At 35.5% G+C, this 17,602-nt stretch overlaps 1 protein-coding gene and 1 long non-coding RNA gene across 2 annotated transcripts in view; one reads left to right on the top strand and one right to left on the bottom strand.

The window, feature by feature from the left end:
• The window catches only part of SCIN (scinderin), an 86,202-nt gene that overhangs the window by 34,044 nt on the left and 34,556 nt on the right, over nucleotides 1-17,602 (top strand). Inside the window, exon 4 of the mRNA XM_004045116.5 lies at nucleotides 833-982. Coding sequence (XP_004045164.4) covers nucleotides 833-982 — 150 coding nt within the window. The remainder of the gene's footprint in view (nucleotides 1-832; nucleotides 983-17,602) is intronic.
• On the bottom strand, nucleotides 6,011-7,473 carry LOC129534597 (uncharacterized). Its single transcript, XR_008681226.2, has 2 exons — nucleotides 7,292-7,473; nucleotides 6,011-6,214 (listed from the first exon to the last, which is right to left on the bottom strand). It is a non-coding gene; the product is annotated as an uncharacterized lncRNA (long non-coding RNA).

A 17,602-nucleotide genomic window follows, 5' to 3' on the forward strand; every position in this document is an offset into this window, starting at 1 on the left:
TAGTAGTTTAATCTAAATGGTAGCTAATATAATCTCTACAATATGTCACACTGTTATTCTGTTTCGACTTTTTCATGTTTCGATGTTAAAGTTTAATTTTAACAGTTAAGCATCAAATTTTCCCTATATATCATAATTTATATAACTATTATCCTATTCTTGAACAATTAATGCCTTTCCAAGGCCTCACCAATATAATTACATAGCATTGAAAACCCTTATATGTGTGTTTTTTTCTCCTTTTATGAATAATTTATTAAAGTAAATGCCAGATAGTGATATTACTGGGACAATATCACTCTTTTTATGGCTCTTGATAAGAATTGTTAAATTGCTTTACATATATTAATTATCTTGATTCAGCCATTCCACAATATATACATATATCAAAACATAATGTTATACACAATAAATACATACAACATGTATTTGTCAATTTAAAAACATGAATAGTTTTACAAAAGTGTTATATCCATTTTATGATCATCAAGAGTATCATATTTTAACAGATTCTTGACTACTTTTCTGAAGTGTGGTATATTTATAATTTCAAATTTAATCCATATGTTTACTTTTATAAATTGTAATTTATAGATTATATACACAGAGAATGGTGATATATATATTTATATTTTCCATGCTTAAAACTGCTTACTTTATAATGCTAACTGAAAGCAGCAGGATGCAGAATGAAGTGTAACAATTATGTATATACCTCAACAGTAGGTCATTTAATTTTCCTTTTTCTTTCCTAATTAATCACAAGTATTACACTGAGGCTGAATGTCTTCCTCATTTTCTTAGGGTCAACAGATCTGTCTCTTTCTTTTAGGAAATTTATCAGTGGTGTGGTTCCTCGTGCAACAAATATGAACGTCTGAAGGCAAACCAGGTAGCTACTGGCATTCGGTACAATGAAAGGAAAGGAAGGTCTGAACTAATTGTCGTGGAAGAAGGAAGTGAACCCTCAGAACTTATAAAGGTATTGTGACTCCTGTTGTTTGTTAAAGGGTTACCACTCCAACTCGTGTGTGTGTGTGTGTGTGTGTGTGAGGCAGCAGGGTGGGGAAGAAGGGGAAAGAGATTCAACACGTTTCAATAGTGAGCCTAGCTACAATTAGTAAGAGGAAACAACAGGGTTATCTAAGTGATGGAACTGGGAAAACAGAAAGTCATGACTTTCTCTCACTGTTGGTGTCTCTATCAAAGGAGCCCTGGCCCTATCTTCTATAGTATATGAGGTGAAACAAATGAGTGACACTTCTGAAATTGACTGTAAGAATGTATTTTGGAAGGAAGACAATATTAATAGTTCTTTCATCTATTCATCTGGGCTTCTCAGGGTTTTACTTGTTTTTTGTTTTTTTGTTTTTGTTTTTGAGACGGAGTCTTGCTCTGTTGCCCAGGCTGGAGTGCAGTGGCACGATCTCCACTCACTGCAAGCTCTGCCTCCCGGGTTCACGCCATTCTCCTGCCTCAGCCTCCAGAGTAGCTGGGACTACAGGCGCCCACCACCACACCTGGCTAATTTTTTGTATTTTTGGTAGAGGCAGGGCTTCACCATGTTAGCCAGTGGTCCTGATCCCCTGACCTTGTGATCTGCCCGCCTTGGCCTCCCAAAGTGCTGGGATTACAGGCATGAGCCACCCTGCCCGGCCTTCTCAGGGTTTTTTTCAAACATGGTGGTTTTCTTCAATTTTAAAATTAACAGTTGCAGGTTGAGTATCCCTTTTCCAAAGTGCATGGGACCAGAAGTGTTTCAGATTTTGAATTTCCGGGGTATTGAAAATATTTGTATATACAAAATGATATATCTTGGGGATGGGAGTCAAGTCTAAACATGAAACTCATTTATGTTTCACATACACCTTATATGCACAGCCTGAAGATAAATTTATACAATATTTTAAATAATTTTGCGCATGAAACAAAATGTGTTTTAAGTACTTGTGGGTGGAATTTCCACTTGTGGCATAACATCAGGACTCAAAGTTTCAGACTTTGGAGTATTTCTAATTTCAGATGTTTGGATTAGGGATGCTCAACCTGTATTTCGTTAAAGGAATTAAATAAAATCTTATACCAAGAGATTAAATATGCCAGTATTTAAAATATTTCAATCATTTTAAGCTAAGAATTATACGCAACACACTTATGATTTTAGTGTAGTTCTTAAATTAATGTGAAAATTAAGTGTTCATGGCTCTATAGACCCTACATCATTTACTTAATGATTATATGAATCTTAGGCATTTGGTTGTGACCAAACTTTGTCTTTTAAGAATATTGCAGTGACTACCTAAGTGTATATATTGTATATATTCCCTTAAATAAGACTATCAGTTAAGGAGTATAACTATATTAAGATGTCTTCATACGTATTCACAAATTAATTTCCATTTGTTCATACAACAAATATTTATTGTACTCCTGCGATGTGCCAGGCACTAAATGTTTGCACCAGTTGCTACTTCCTTGTATGAGCACTGTGTTCCATCATGACTTTACAGAGCCCTGTCAAAATCTGTTGATATAATACCTTTTTGAAACTTCTGCGTTTAATAGTGATAGGTGGTATCTCTGAGTTTTCATTTCTCTGATTTCCTGGAATATTATACATATTCCTCCAGTAATTTTAGATTTGCATTTAAATCTATCTAAAGGCTATCTCATAAACATTTTTAATATTTTTGACTTACAGAAATTTAATGCAGTAGTTACATGGTCCAGTGATAGCCTAAAAATCCAGTGATCAGAAATTATATGAAATAACTTTATGTATTGTAATGTCTTTAAACTTTATTGCTTTAATAATGCCCAGACACAGACTTTCACATTAATGATGTTTTGGAAATAATTTTAATTCAGTGGGGAAAATTCTCATGGTATAATACTAGGAGAAAAGACAGAATATAATATTTTATATGCAATATTATACTAATATATAATATGTGTATATAGCTCTGTATTCATACATATGTACATACCTAGAAAATTGTGCTAAAATATTACCAGTATTACATCTTGGGATGTGGCTGCTTATTTTCTTCTTCATTTGTCTTTGTTGTAATTAACATATATGATTCATTTTATAATCAGAAAAAAAGGCCATTTAAAAAATTAAGATAAAATTAGGGATGGTTTTACTGGATTTTCACTGGTTAGAATAACATAGCTAATAAATCAGACTTTGAAAAGTATTCAAAACAAATTCTTGATCTTTTAATATTCTTTTAAGGCCTCTGTTCTAGAGATGGGATCAACCATGTAAGTCTTCTAACTTGGCATATTTGGAAGCAAAAATCTATAAATAAGATGTATTTCTAGTTGACTGTAACCCCTTGTCTCAATAGCTATGCTTGGATAAAAGCAGACTCAGGAACAGGACTTGCCCTGTGAAGTGGTAAGAAGACTGTTACATTAACTATCGAACATCACTCATGCTTCTCCAGGGTCACCCTTGGCCCAAAGCAAGTCTCCTGACTATTCATTGTCTCTGATTCCTCATTTGCAAAGTGAAGGGTTAGACAAAATGGCTTCTCCAGTCCCTTTAGGTTCTAATGATCTATGCTTCTACCGTACCTCTTGGGCAGCAGCTGTGTTTAATTACCACTCATTTGCCACTTGTAGTCTGTTCCAGTAAGTGATGCTGCTGCAGCTGAGGGGCCCTGCTGTGCATGTACATATGTGGTGTCCTTGCTTATTGGATTTCATTCAATGTTTTGAAAAAGAAAGTGTAAACAGTCAATACATTACACTGTAAAATTAAAATAAGAAAATGCAAATGAAGAAAAACTGTGCAAAAATATGATTTGGCTTTAAAATATTAGTGATAAGGATAAAGAGATATAATGCTTAAGATAAAATGTGATGTCTGTGTTTCCAAGACTTCTCAGTTCGGTTTTTAGAAAAATCCTACAAAGCACCCACTTTGTTTTCATTCAATACATTCAGTGTCTATACTACATTTTATTTGACTGCTTTCACTCACACAATGAACTGAGATGAATTTTCAGTGGAAACCTTTATTAGATAAGGAAAAAAAGCATTCAGTGGTCTTTTCGCTTTTGGAAATGTAGTTTTGTAGCCTGATTACAAGAAAGAGTAAATTATTTGATTAATTAATTGAGCACCTATAAAACACTTGTTTGACTTCTAGGCTTTCTTAGTGTTGTAATGATAAGGATAGAATACAAAAAGCCCATGAACTTGTTTGGGAAGAATTACAACTTTATTTTCACTAACCTCTTAACTGAAATACGGCCTTTCCTCCAATTGTGAAAGTAATAAGCAAACGTGAGTAGCAGGAACAGTCCTGTGACTTTTCAGCTCACATTATAGCTATTGTACACAACCTCAAAATACGTTTATGCTCATTGCTACTTGGTAATTATTATTGTTATTAGATCTTCTGCTCACTAGTATTTAATGAGTTAATGAAAAGCTCATATATTACTTTACCAAACTTTAAAATATGTATTTTGATATTTTAATAGTTGCATTTCAATGTAATTTATTTCCATTATAATACTTTGTATCTTGTTTTATGCATTTAGCAAATATTTTTCTTAGAAGGGAACTAATAGGTTTCAGAAGTGTTCCAAACCAGTCTATACTATGCATGCACACATGCATACACACACACACACACACACACACACACACACACACAGAGTATCCTTGTTTAAAATTTGAAAATGTCATTTCTTTTTCTGAGACTCTAGTGCAACTGTTGATTTTACTAGAGATGGAGTCTGAAAATCTAAAAATTTTTCAAATATATTTTAAATTTGACGTTTTATTTATTTATTTTTTGAGCTGGAGTCTTGCACTGTCACCCAGTCTAGAGTGCAGTGGTACGGTCTCGGCTCACTGCAACCTCCGCCTTCCAGGTTCAAGTGATTCTCCTGCCTCAGCCTCCCAAGTAGCTAGGATTACAGGCACCCACCACCACACCCAGCTAATTTTTTGCATTTTTAGTAGAGACGGGTTTTCACCCTGTTGGCCAGGCTGGTCTCAAACCCCTGACCTTGTGATCTGCCGGCCTTGGCCTCCCAAAGTGCTGAAATTACAGGTGTGAGCCTCCGTGCCCGGCCTAAATTTGACCTTTTAAAAGACTCATTTCTAATAGGGTTCTTTTAAAATTATTAACTTTAAAAGCTTTGAAAGTCTCTCTATGTGAAAGTTAGAAATGGCTTGAAAGCACGGATATTTTAATCAATTAAATGAGCCTGTTTTCATTACTCTGTATTGAGTACTGAATTTTTTGAACTTGTCTAACACATTAAAGTGCTCAACACTGAAACTCAAACTTTTCTGAGAGTCTTTTGAAAAATTTATCTTTAGTTTGAAGTATTTCAGGTATTGATCACACTATTTTCACACAGTTTTTATATGGCTTATCTCCAGGGTGACCATAAATTTATCCTCCAAAGCAAAGCACATTGTAGAGTAAAAGGGGGCACTGAGGAGACAGGACACAACCATCATTAACAAGACTGTCTGGGGAAACAGGATGTGTGCTCACCCTCCTTTCTGTATCTTTAGTACTTTTAAAAGCCCATGTGCCTAAATAGGAAGACAATCCTATATGTGGAAAAAACTAAACTCTGTAACTAAAGTCAAATTTTACTCTGAGCTTGTTTTTGCTGCAAATATATTTACCATAAATGACTGCACATAAATCATGTAAAGCTTTTTTCGTGATCTTTCTTCTTTTCATATTTAAAATAATCAGTGAATGTGAAGAAAAATTAAATATTTCACTAGCCCTAAGGTCCCAAACTTTATTCCTTGATTAATCGTTTTGTAAACATTAGGAGGAAAGCAAAAAAAAAAAAAAAAAAAAAAAAAACCAACCAAACAAACAAAAAAAACCCAAGGAAAAAAATATCTAAGTTTTATAGACTTTCATTAAGAAAAAAACCCAGCATCTGGTAGATATAAAAAGAATGAAGATGAAGAAAGGGCAAGTTGTTTGAAACAACAACAATTTTTTTTATTCTGGAAAGACTTTTTAAATATAGTTTAATGAATTCGTTAAGCCTATAATCATTGTAAATGCTGGTGGTGAAATACTGGCAGTAAAAATTCTACAGGGAGATGGTAGGCAGATGCTGTGTTGCTGAACTGTTGTTGAACTCTTGCTTTTATAAAAACGACTGTAAGCCTCTCTGGAAAGTCATACATGCAATGATTGTTTCAGATTTTTGACCTAAAAAAAAGAAAATCAGAATAACATATTATGTCTCCATTAATAACTGTTTATCAAGTGCAGGGTTGGTTCCCAATGAAGTTTGAAGACTCTGCTTACTTTATTGTCTGGTTGAGGAGATAAGCATGCACTAGAAAATAGTCAGAAAGTGTGGGAATAGAATCGTGAGGGTCCTCAGAGGCCAGAGAGCATGGTCTGAATAACACCACAATTTGTTGGAAGACTTTTCATGATGAAAATCCTATTTTAGACTTTATGATGTTAGCATATAGTCTAGATTAAACTCCAAAGGTTCTCCCAAAATAGAAAATGTGTTCCTTTTGTTTTTTAAGTCATAATTTACAGTATGAAAACAAAAGAATGTATTCAGCCATTCTCTTGGAAAGTTGATGGGATATTTACTCTATGCTGATCTGGCTGTCCTGTTAGTAAAAACTAGAGTTGAATAGTGAAGATAGTTCTTAAGTTATCTTTTAGAGATGTACTCTACAAAGCCTATTAAGGCAAAGAGTAAATTTTTAGCCATACTTCTTCAAAGTACTTTGCAAATTAAAATTTATATGTTATCAATACCAAGTTCCTTGAGGGCAGGCACTGCCTTTATATTTGTGTAGCCCTCACAGCTCTAACTCATTGCCCACTCGTATTTGGATAATTAAGACAATTAACTGTGAAATATGTAGTTCCAGAAACTAAGTATGCTTGTTTTTCTGTTTTTTAGGGGATAGTATTGCTTAAAAAATTCCCTTGTTTTAGGTGATATTGTTGATGCAGACATGAACAAAGTCATATGCTGATTAAAGTAAGTTTTAAGACCAACTAGATTTACATAGAAAGGCAGTTGCTACTTAGAAAGGATAATTCAAATATTCTGCTCCTCTTCTTTTTTCAGCTGATAGTTACAACCAGCCTCTCGAAAAACTACGAACAAGTCTTGAGCTTATTTATACTTAGTGCAATACTGTCGTCCCACATATTAGGCAGATGGCATATACTCCAAGTGAAAGTGCTTCACGTGGTAGGAAACATGTAGCTAGTGTCTAAAATTCTTCATCTATGATTTAAAATGCATGTTACCTTACGTCCCTCTCAGGTCAGGTCATCACCCCTTTTAGAATCCAGCAGCCACAAAACTCCAATTCTTTTCTTGCCGGGACAGCGTGTAACACTGCTGCCCGCTGGCCTGGCTACCCTGATTGGCTGTTGCCTGCAATTCCGCTGTTGCCTGCAATTCCATTGCTGCCTCTTTGGCAACTGTTGGGGCCACCGCTGCTCACTGCTCTGGCCTAAAGGTGAATTTGCTCCATGAACTCCAAGGATCTACACAGATGTAGTGCTTTATTACTGAGTCATCTAGTACATTTGTCTTGTTCTTCCCCCAAACTTAATGTCAAAAGGCTGTGCACATTGCTAGTGCTCCCAAAGTTCTTTTAAATTTACAGAAATAGGAGTGATTTTTAAATTTTAATAATTTGATCATTGGAACATTCATACATTTCGGAATACAAAGTAAAAGATTACCAAATCAAATTGGAATTTGGAAGCTTAGGATTTTGTCAGCATTCCTTAAAGTTTTTCTGTGGAAATGTTTGTCCTAAGTTTACTAGACTTACATGGGTTTATATTTTAATATTTTAATGAAAATATAGTTGTACATTTAAATAAAGAATGATTGTTTTGAAAATGATACTACAGAGAGAGGAAAGAGCTTTATTTCTGGGGCGTGATCTTTGGTTAGATAAATCAATCATTCTCCATTTATCTTTGTAGGGTTGTATCGAATGAACCAAAGAAGTACTAGTAATTGAAATGGGGAGCTTTGTGAAAATCCCTCTCACGACCACTTTGGAACAGTATATTTAGCATTTTTGAAAGAGTCTAAAGCTTTATAGGAAAATGGTATAAATAAATATATAGCTAGGCCGGTGGTGCACACCTATAGTGCCAGCTGTTTGGGAAGCTCTGGTGGGAGGATTGCTTGAGTCCAGGAGTTCAAGGATGCTGTGAGCTATGATCATGCCTGTGAATAGCCACTGCACTCCAGCCTGGGCAACATAAAGTGACCCTGTCTCTTAAAATAAAAAAAAAAGATTAAGGTTGCTTTATGGGTTTGTAATACCCACACAAAAAATAAGTCATTAAACTATTTTTCTGTTGCCCTCCTATTTTTTTTCATTCTAGTCGAAACTCTGTACTTTGTAAGAATGGAAATTTGAATTGTCTGAGTTATCAGTTGGGTCTGAATATTTGTGTGTTTTCCAAGTAGTTTTAGCTTCCTTATTTATCCTGCTTTTATTTTCCTGCGACTTTTTGTAAGTCCTTGGGAAACTGAACAATGTCTTGAATATTTTGTAATCCCTCATTCATGTAGCATTGTGCCTGACACATAGGCACTGCTCATCAGGTATTTGTCATTTGATTGAAATAACATTATTATGAGAGTCATTGGGAAAGAGGAGGTCCATTTACCGACTTACCATTTAAAGATTTTTAAGTTAAAGGGAGCAAATATATTTGCAACCCTCTCTAAATTAGTCCTGAGGCTACACTGCGTATAGAGAAGAGATGAACTATCAGAGATACAAGCAAGTAGGAATCTTTCCCTTTCTCCTCTTTGCTGCATTGTAATTAATGCATTTTCTCCATTTTGCTTTACTGCAATAATACTTAGTACACTCCTGAAATCCAAAGTATTACAATGATAAGGAGTACCTGCCCCAAGTTGCGACGCTCTCTAGAACACTAGTGTTGCTCTAGCTATTTAGATCTACCATGTATTGATGGCTTACTGTTTGCCAGGCACTGTTCAAGACACTATTCCTTTCTTGTTATTTAATTTAATGAATTTGTTGCTTGGATTTCTAGTATTGAATTTGGATACCCGTTTTGTTCCTCACCAATTCATCCAGTGGGGGAAGTTGAAATGTTCTGAACAAAGATAAGAAATTCATATAGTAACAGCTTATCATATGCTGCAATAAAGTGATAACATTTCACATAATCTCCCCCTTTGTCACACCAAATTTCATCATGAAGACTTGTAACCTTTCAGACAAGGTACCACTGTTATATTAATCAGTCCAAATTAACACCACTTGGCAATCATCTCTGAATGAGGTAATTTTCCCTTTAGCTTGCAGCTGAAGTGAGGGAATATCAATAGACTCTGTAAATAGGATAATGAAGTTCCAAGACAGATGGATTTAATGGGTAGGACAGGGGAGAGGGATGGATCTTTGCCCCACAAGACGTATATCTGAACTGATAAGCTAATATAAATATTGAACTATAATGGCAGTTTCTATTCTATCCTTTTAGTGTTCCACTTGTCACAATAGTGATAATATATTAAAAAAAAACTAACAGTCAGACTGTATTTTTTCAGTAATTTTAGGTCAGGTTCATCTTATCCTTTGTGCTAAGACTCAGCTAAACACAGATATAAAAGGGCCAGGTCTCTGATTCAGTGATTCATGATTTCTTGCATTCATTTTGTAAATTGATTTTTAAGTATATAATAATAAACAATAGTATTTACTTTGTATCAGTTTCCTCTTACATATTGTGCTTAGAGTTAGCCAAGCCCAGGTACGAAAATGTTAAATATGCAAGATTCAGCCATTCATATCTCCTTAGTATGTATTTGATAATAAGCATTTGTTTAATATCATGAGGAAATATGCTCACATATTGGAAAGAGGTTCCTAAAATGGTGGCCACCTGGATTGTGCTTCCAAGTACTGTTTTTCCAGAGCCTAGAATCACAGAGTGTTGAAACTGGGTTATATTGACAGCACTTGTATAAACTAGTGTTACTGTATCAGAATTGCTATTATGTTTGCAGGGGTATCTAGTGCATCACAATTTTTAGAATTACATTATTTTGAAAAAATGTATATGTAATAATATGTTTATTTAAAGGATTTAAAGTGACTTTGTAAGGAAAGAATGGTTTGTTCATGTAAATATAGTATTCTGCTCAGTGGAAACCAATAGGAAATTCTCAGTGTTAGATATCCCATAATCTACTAATCATGAAAAAGTTATTAACATGCTGCTAAAATATATTAATATCTGTATGTAAACCAAAAAGCTTCATAGAACTATGTTGGTAAGTGAAGTCATGTACCATGTATCACAGAGAAATTAAGTATTTATGGTCTGCAATCTGCTGTCGAAAATACATCTTAACGATGTCTGATAGAGTGCATGTAGAGAAGACAAATATATTGATTAAAAACAGTTTTGAAACAAGGAGCAAATGCTCTACAATTGCATTGTGATATTCACTGTTATGGAACACTATTGTTAGGGAATGGCACGACTTCTCTCATCTTGTGTTCTACAAGGGTAAATGTAGATGGCTCACTGGTAGGCTGAACTTTCTGTTCATTCCTTAATCTTTTTGTTACATTTTCTTGATGGCATACAAGTGCTTCTTCTTATTAACACAGGAATTAAATAATCTAGGAAATGGATTTTAATTGCTGCAAAAGAACTAACTACTACTACCCTGACAAACATTCAGTGCTAACCATAGAAGAGGCACTCTTCTAGGAGCTTTACAGGATTTAATTCTTAAAACCCTTACTATGAAATGGAGACATTTTTTATTCCCTGTCTATGTTGTGTTCCTCCAAAAGTTGACTCTGAGACAAGGACTTGGGGGCAGGTTGTTATTTGAAAGGTGATCCTGAAAGCATCAAGTAGGAGTAAAGTGAGACAACATTTTGTTAACAGGTGTCTTACTACAGTGAGCAACTGGGGCTGAGTCCCAAAGAGACCCTCAGGCATTAGCCCTCAGAAGGCTGAGTGGTTGCTGGGTCTAGCCAGTAACTCCCATCCCTCATTGCTTGAGCATTGCTCCTTGGTTCTTAATGTCCCAGAACCTGCAGTCTGCCTTGTATTTGGACACAGTACAGCTCCATGGCTAGAGAATGCCACCAGATAGAAAGCAAAAGACTTCGAGCTTTAAGATACTATCTATAGACAGCTCCATGGCCAGATAATGCCACCATGTAGAGAGCAGAAGACTTAGAGCTTTAAGACACTATCTGCAAATGACCTCTAAGTTAGATCAAGGTGATATGGGCAGAGCACCAATAGCATCTGCTACATCCTTACTTTACAGATGAGGAAACTGAGTCATAGAGAGGCTATGTAACTTGCTTAAGTAGAAATAAGAATAAGAAATCTGTGGATCACACCCAAACTGTCTTTCTTACAGACACTGCGATCTTAAACATACAGAGCAAGGGAAATCCCAACTGCTGTGAAATTATTTTATAACTTCAAAAACTTTGCCAGAAACGTTTGATAATTATGCCTCATTTTATATATTCCATATAATAATTACTAGTTTTAATAGCACAGTGTTTGTACTCAGTGGACTGGTGATATGGTTTGGCTCTGTGTCCTCACCCAAATCTCATCTGTAATTGTAATCCCCACACATCAAGGGAGGGACCTGGTGGGAGGTGATTAGATCATGGTGGCAGTTTCCCCCATGTTGTTCTCGTGATAGTGAGGGAGTTCTCACGAGGTCTGATGGTTTTAAAGGTGGTAGTTTTTTCCTGTGTGTTCCCTCTCTCTCTCCTGCTGCCATGTAAGATGTGCCTTGCTTCCCCTTCACCTTCTGCCGTGATTGTAAGTTTCTTGAGGCATCCCCAGCCATGCGGAACGGAGAGTCAATTAAACCTTTTTTCTTCATTAATTACCCAGTAACAGGTATTTCTTTATAGCAGTGTGAAAATTGACTAATTCAACTGGCTTACCCCTTTATTTTTTATCTCTTACCATTAGCATTCAGCCCTTCATCCAAATTACAGGGGCATTAGGTTTAGGGTAATTGAGGTACACATTTTTTTTTTTGGAAAGAATATACATTTTCTTAATGTATAGCATAGAAGGTATGCAAATATTTTTAAGTGCCTCAGAGTACTTGAAAAGCCATTTTTGAGTTTGTGCAATTAAAATTTCATGCTTGGAAATTTTCTGGATTATGTAGATAAAAAAGTTTTCCCAACTCCCTTGCCATTGAAACGAAACTTGGCCAAATTGAATTAAAAGTTATATATAAATCAGGTTTATGTACCTTCTCCTCAAAGGATAAGATGAGATAAAATTAAACAAGTTCATATAAATGTATGTATATGTATATGTATATGGTGATACAGGGCAGTGAAAAAATACTCCTGGAGGTTTAGCTCATGTTCTCATTATAGGGGTGCCCTATTTTCTTCTCCATTTCTCCCCTTATCCAACTTAGTTTTTTATCCAACTTAGAGTACCAGAGGGTAATCTTTTCCAAAATCAGTGAAAATAAGCAAGAAGTTACTGAGACTAATAATGTTACCAGAGACACTGTAGTGAAGCCCCAGCGGTGAGAGGAGAATGATCTTTATGGACCCAGCAGTTTTGGGAAATGGGACCTAATAAGAGATGACTAGAGCCCTCATGAATAGTCTGACATTATTATTGCAGAAGTGGGTTATTTCTCGAGAGTGGGTTTATTATTATATAAAAGTGAGTTTGGCCCCTTCTTGCTCTCTTGCTCTCCACATTTTCTTGCCTTTCTTCCTTATACCATGAGATGAGGTAGCAAGAAGGCCTCACCAGATTCTGCTACCTTGATACTGGGCTTCATAATGTGAGAAATAAATTTATTTTCTTTATAGATTACCTAATTTGTGGTATTCTGTTATAGCAACTCCAAACAGCGAAAACAGTGCACTGAAAGTTAGTTCACCTAAAGCAGGGATCAAAGCTAACCTGTTAACCATTGTAGACTCAGCTCTTTCCCACAGAGCCAGAATATTATAGACACTCAAGAAATAAACCTTACATAACAGATATATCTTGCCTCACCAAAATAAGGTCATATGTACAAGACTATATGGGAAAATATGATGGAAACACAGAGGAGGATCAGAGAATTCGTTTTATAATCAAGGACTAATGACATCATAGACAACACAATTGTGGACTTCAATAAAAGGAAGAGATTGCTATATCGTATTCCTTTTTCTCAGCATTGTCACCTACTCTTCTGCTGATTGCATAAAAGACTTTTCTCCAGGTTTTGCCTGGAGAGGGATATACAGGTCTATATTCAATTTGTAGTTTAAATCGAAGATATAAGATTTTGACAAAGGTACATTACCAAGACATATAGACTGCTTTATAAAATCATTAGATCAGTACGTGAACAAATAATAAAGTGTAAGTCCATGAGGAGATGTGTGGCAAGAAGTCCAGTGGTAAAATCATTATGCAAAGGATTAGTCCAGTAATTTGCAGGGTTGTATAAGACAGAAAGAGTAATGCTTTAACCAGGGAAAGATTTGACTCTGCATATATAAAGGTGAAGAAAGGGTACAGGATCTGCCATTTGTTGAATTTTCACCATATGCTAGTCATAGTAATAATCACATGATAATTGAGCCATATTATTTATTATACCATTTTAAATGTGGAAATAAGATTACAGAGACTCTTAGTAGTGGCTCCACCCAGCTCAGCCTGCCTGATCCTGCCAAGTGAAGGGAGGTGTCAAAAAGACAATGGAGGAATGCACAGAAATTAGGAACCCCAAAGGCAAGTTTTGGAAGCGTTCATCCAAGCACTGATCAGACAGAAATGTCCAAAGTGGGTTTGAAGCCTTAGGAAAAAAGGTTTGGTAATGTCTAGAAAAGGCAAATGACCTGAAATGTTAATACCTGAGATTTGCCCCAGAGCAGCTCTCAGACCACCAGGCCCTAATAATTTGTCCAGGGGAGATGTGTTCTAACAAGCTAATGTGAACCTCAGAAATGCTTGGCAGACCTATCCCAATGGTTGAGGTAGATAAACCAGGCTAGCAAAGCTGATGCCACGGAGCACTTGAATCACATCACCAAAGCAGGCCTAGAAGGCTTTTCAAATATACAATGCATGGGCTCCAATCAGAATAAATAAATCTGAATTTCTAGAGATTGGATTCAGACATTGGCATTCTTTTTTATATCAGCCCAGATGGTTCTAATATGCAGCCAGTGAAAACAACTGCTCTTGTTTAATAAGTTGGCATTCTGGCTTATGGCTTTTAATGACTTGTGATTTTGCTTTCTGTGTTATAGTAACTTGTAAGGTAACTTTCCATATTATAGTAACTTTTGGGGTAATTTTCTTATGAGTTTGACCCTTCAACATCTATCCTCTAATACGCTGATATTCCAGGAATGCTGAAGCCCAGTCCTGCCTGATAAGTTCCCCACTGCCACAGCATTGCCTGAGGCCTCTAGGGCTGCACTCTGTGTCTGGCATCCTCAAGACATGAGGGACTATTTAAGTTTACATTTAAATTCCTTAAAATTAAATAAAATGTAAAATTCAGTTACTCGGTCACACTAGCCACATTTCAGGTACTCATTAGCTACAAATGGCTAGTGAGAACTGTGTTGGACAGCAAAGATATGGAATATTTCATCATTGCAGAAATTTCTACAGGACAGCACTGCGCTATAGCTAAACCTCTTGCAGAGGCCCAGTTCACTTTGTCTTTTTATCCAAATATGCTTTCCTACCTCTAAAATACCTCACATGCTTTCCCTCCTCTAAAATACCTTTATCCATTCTTTAATATATGAAATCACCCTCTATTTTATTTATGAATAAATGGATAAAGGTATTTTTGAGGCCATCACTGAGAGAGAGCAGCAGAGTAAATGTTGGAATCTTATATCCAGAGTGGGTGGAGCTGGCTAAATAAGACCACAGCTTTCTCGGAATCACTGGTCATTTTATATCTCTGTGGATCTTCCCTAATATCAAATATTTGTCTTACCTAAGGCATAAAATGCCTTGCAGCAAGTAAATATACCATAACAACAAGGATTAGCTTCACTCTTACAATTTATTTCTATGCTCCATATGTTACACTCTACTGATTGTTTCTCAGTTAAGGAAAAGAAGTAAGATACAGAATTTACAAATTAAAATGTTCATTCTTGGAACCTGTGAGCTGATTCTGTTTTTAGTGAAAATAAAACAGAGTCATCTACCCTAAAATGATTAAGGTGAGAAGAATGAAATGCCTCATTTTCTATATAAAGAGCTTTGAAGTAGAGGTTAGAAGGCCTGGGGTTTTCATATTTGCTTTAATATTTATGAGACACGGATCTAAGGCAAAACTCCTAACTTCCTTCAGGCTCATTTTCTTAATCTATGAAGTTAAAGTAATCATGATACAGGTTCTGCCTCTCTCTCAGAGTTCTGCTGGGAGCACATAAGACCCTCAATTATAAATGCCTTTAGCACTTGGCACCAGCTTGGCACATTTTCATCCACAGTGATATGTAGCTTTGAGTTACATATTGTGCTTCTTCAAGGTCATGCATCATTATTGTTTTCTTATGATGCATTACAAATATTTATTCTAAAGCGGCCAAACATCTTGACTTTTTTGTATAAAGAAGGGAAACCACATCTTGAGAACAAGCCAGTGTAAATGTTGGAAGTTTTTATCCAAAGTAGGTAAAGTTGACTAAAAGGTAAAAAATAAATAAATAAATAAAAACAGATGTACATGCTGTGAAAAACTAAGGATTAAGAGAGTAAGAGTATAGCAATTGTTTCTTGGCTGCCTGATCCTTTTATCTGAAAATACAAATTTCCACATAAGTCTGCTTAAGTTTTAAAAAGAAAAGTTCACCTTGGATCATAGTAGGGAAAGAAATAAACAAACACCAAGGGTGGTCTTGAGACAGGTCATGAGAACCTAGAAACTCTGAAGCTGGTCGATTATTAATCTCCTAGCTAGCTACCGGGAAAGAATGGGCATGGCTTCCATAGGGAATGCCGAGTATGTCAGCCTGATTAGAGACAGGTACAAGATAGGGAATGCTGAGAAATAAGGCAGGGTAGATGACATTCAGCATCTGAAGGGGACTTGGGATTCAGACAGAAGTTTTGGGTCAGTGGGAGCACCCAATTCAGAATAATCTAGATTGCAGATTCCTGGGCCTCACCATAGACCTGTTTATTGACTCAATGGCTGGCAGCTAAGAATCTGTATTTACAAAGTAACACAGGTGTTGCTTGAGTACATTGAAGTTCAGGAACCACTGCAGCAGATGTAAAATATAAATCATTTTTATTTTTTAGTTTTTTTAAAATTTAAAAATAAATTTTAAATGTTTTCCAGCTCTATAAAGGGATAATTGACAAAGTTTGTACATATATGTCTATCAAAATATCACATTTTGATAGACATATATGTACAAACTTTGTCATATACAAAATGTCATATACAAAATGTGATATTTTGATAGAAGTATAAGTAGTGAAATGATTACCACAATCAATATAATTAACATCTGTCACCTCACATTGTGTGTGTGTGATGAAAATATTTTAATATCTTCTCTCTTAGCAAATTTCAAGTATAAACTACATTATTAATAACTATAACCATCATACTATACTTTGTCTCCAGAACTTATTTATCTTATACCTGAAAGTCTGAATTCTTTCACCAACATTTCTCCATTTCCTCTATTTTTCAGCCCCTGGCAATCACCATTCTACCACTCTATTTCTATGAATTGGATATTTTGGATTCCACATATTAATGAGATCATGCATTGTTTATCTTTCTGTGTCTGGCTTATTTCACTTAGCATAATATACAATAGGTTCATCCATGTTGTTGCAAATGACAGGATTTCCTTGATCTAGAGTCATATTCCTACAACATAGGAGTAATGTGAAATAAGGGGCCTTGCAGCCAGTGTCCAGGAATAAACAGGAATCAGTGACTAACCATTATTAAAAATAATAGTAATGACTAAGTGGGTAGAAGATCCATATTGGAGGAGAGGAAGTATTTAAAACTGATCACATAATTTTAAGTCCATATAAAGAGGAGAGAATAGAGATACATTGACACAAATGGAGAATTGAGAGTGGCTAATTTTGTAGAAAATAAGTTCAGTTTGGAGTATTTAGATGACGGCAATACTTTTAAACAGAAACTTACAGAAAGTAATTGAAAGAGGAGCTCCAAACTTGCAAGATACATCTTGGCTAGAACAACTGATGAAATTTTTATGTAACACCTTCAAATGAGGCTTCTCTGTGTTTGTACCCCATTAAATTGTCAAATTATTTCACATACAAAGGATTGCATGAGCTAAATGCCAATCGCGTGGGCAACCCAAAATGAAAATGTTTTACATTCAGGCATGATCTTCCAAGCTGTGTTTACAGTTTATGTCAAAGATCAAAATGTATGGCCTAGTCGATAAAGTGAACATATTTAGTTATTTTGCTCTTTCTACGCCAGATGTAAAGTCCTTAAGTGTTGGACAACATGGTTAGAAACTCATTTATATACCCCAGTGACCTCAA

This window comes from Gorilla gorilla, chromosome 6 (assembly GCF_029281585.2).
Source record: "Gorilla gorilla gorilla isolate KB3781 chromosome 6, NHGRI_mGorGor1-v2.1_pri, whole genome shotgun sequence".
Lineage (NCBI taxonomy): Eukaryota > Metazoa > Chordata > Mammalia > Primates > Hominidae > Gorilla > Gorilla gorilla.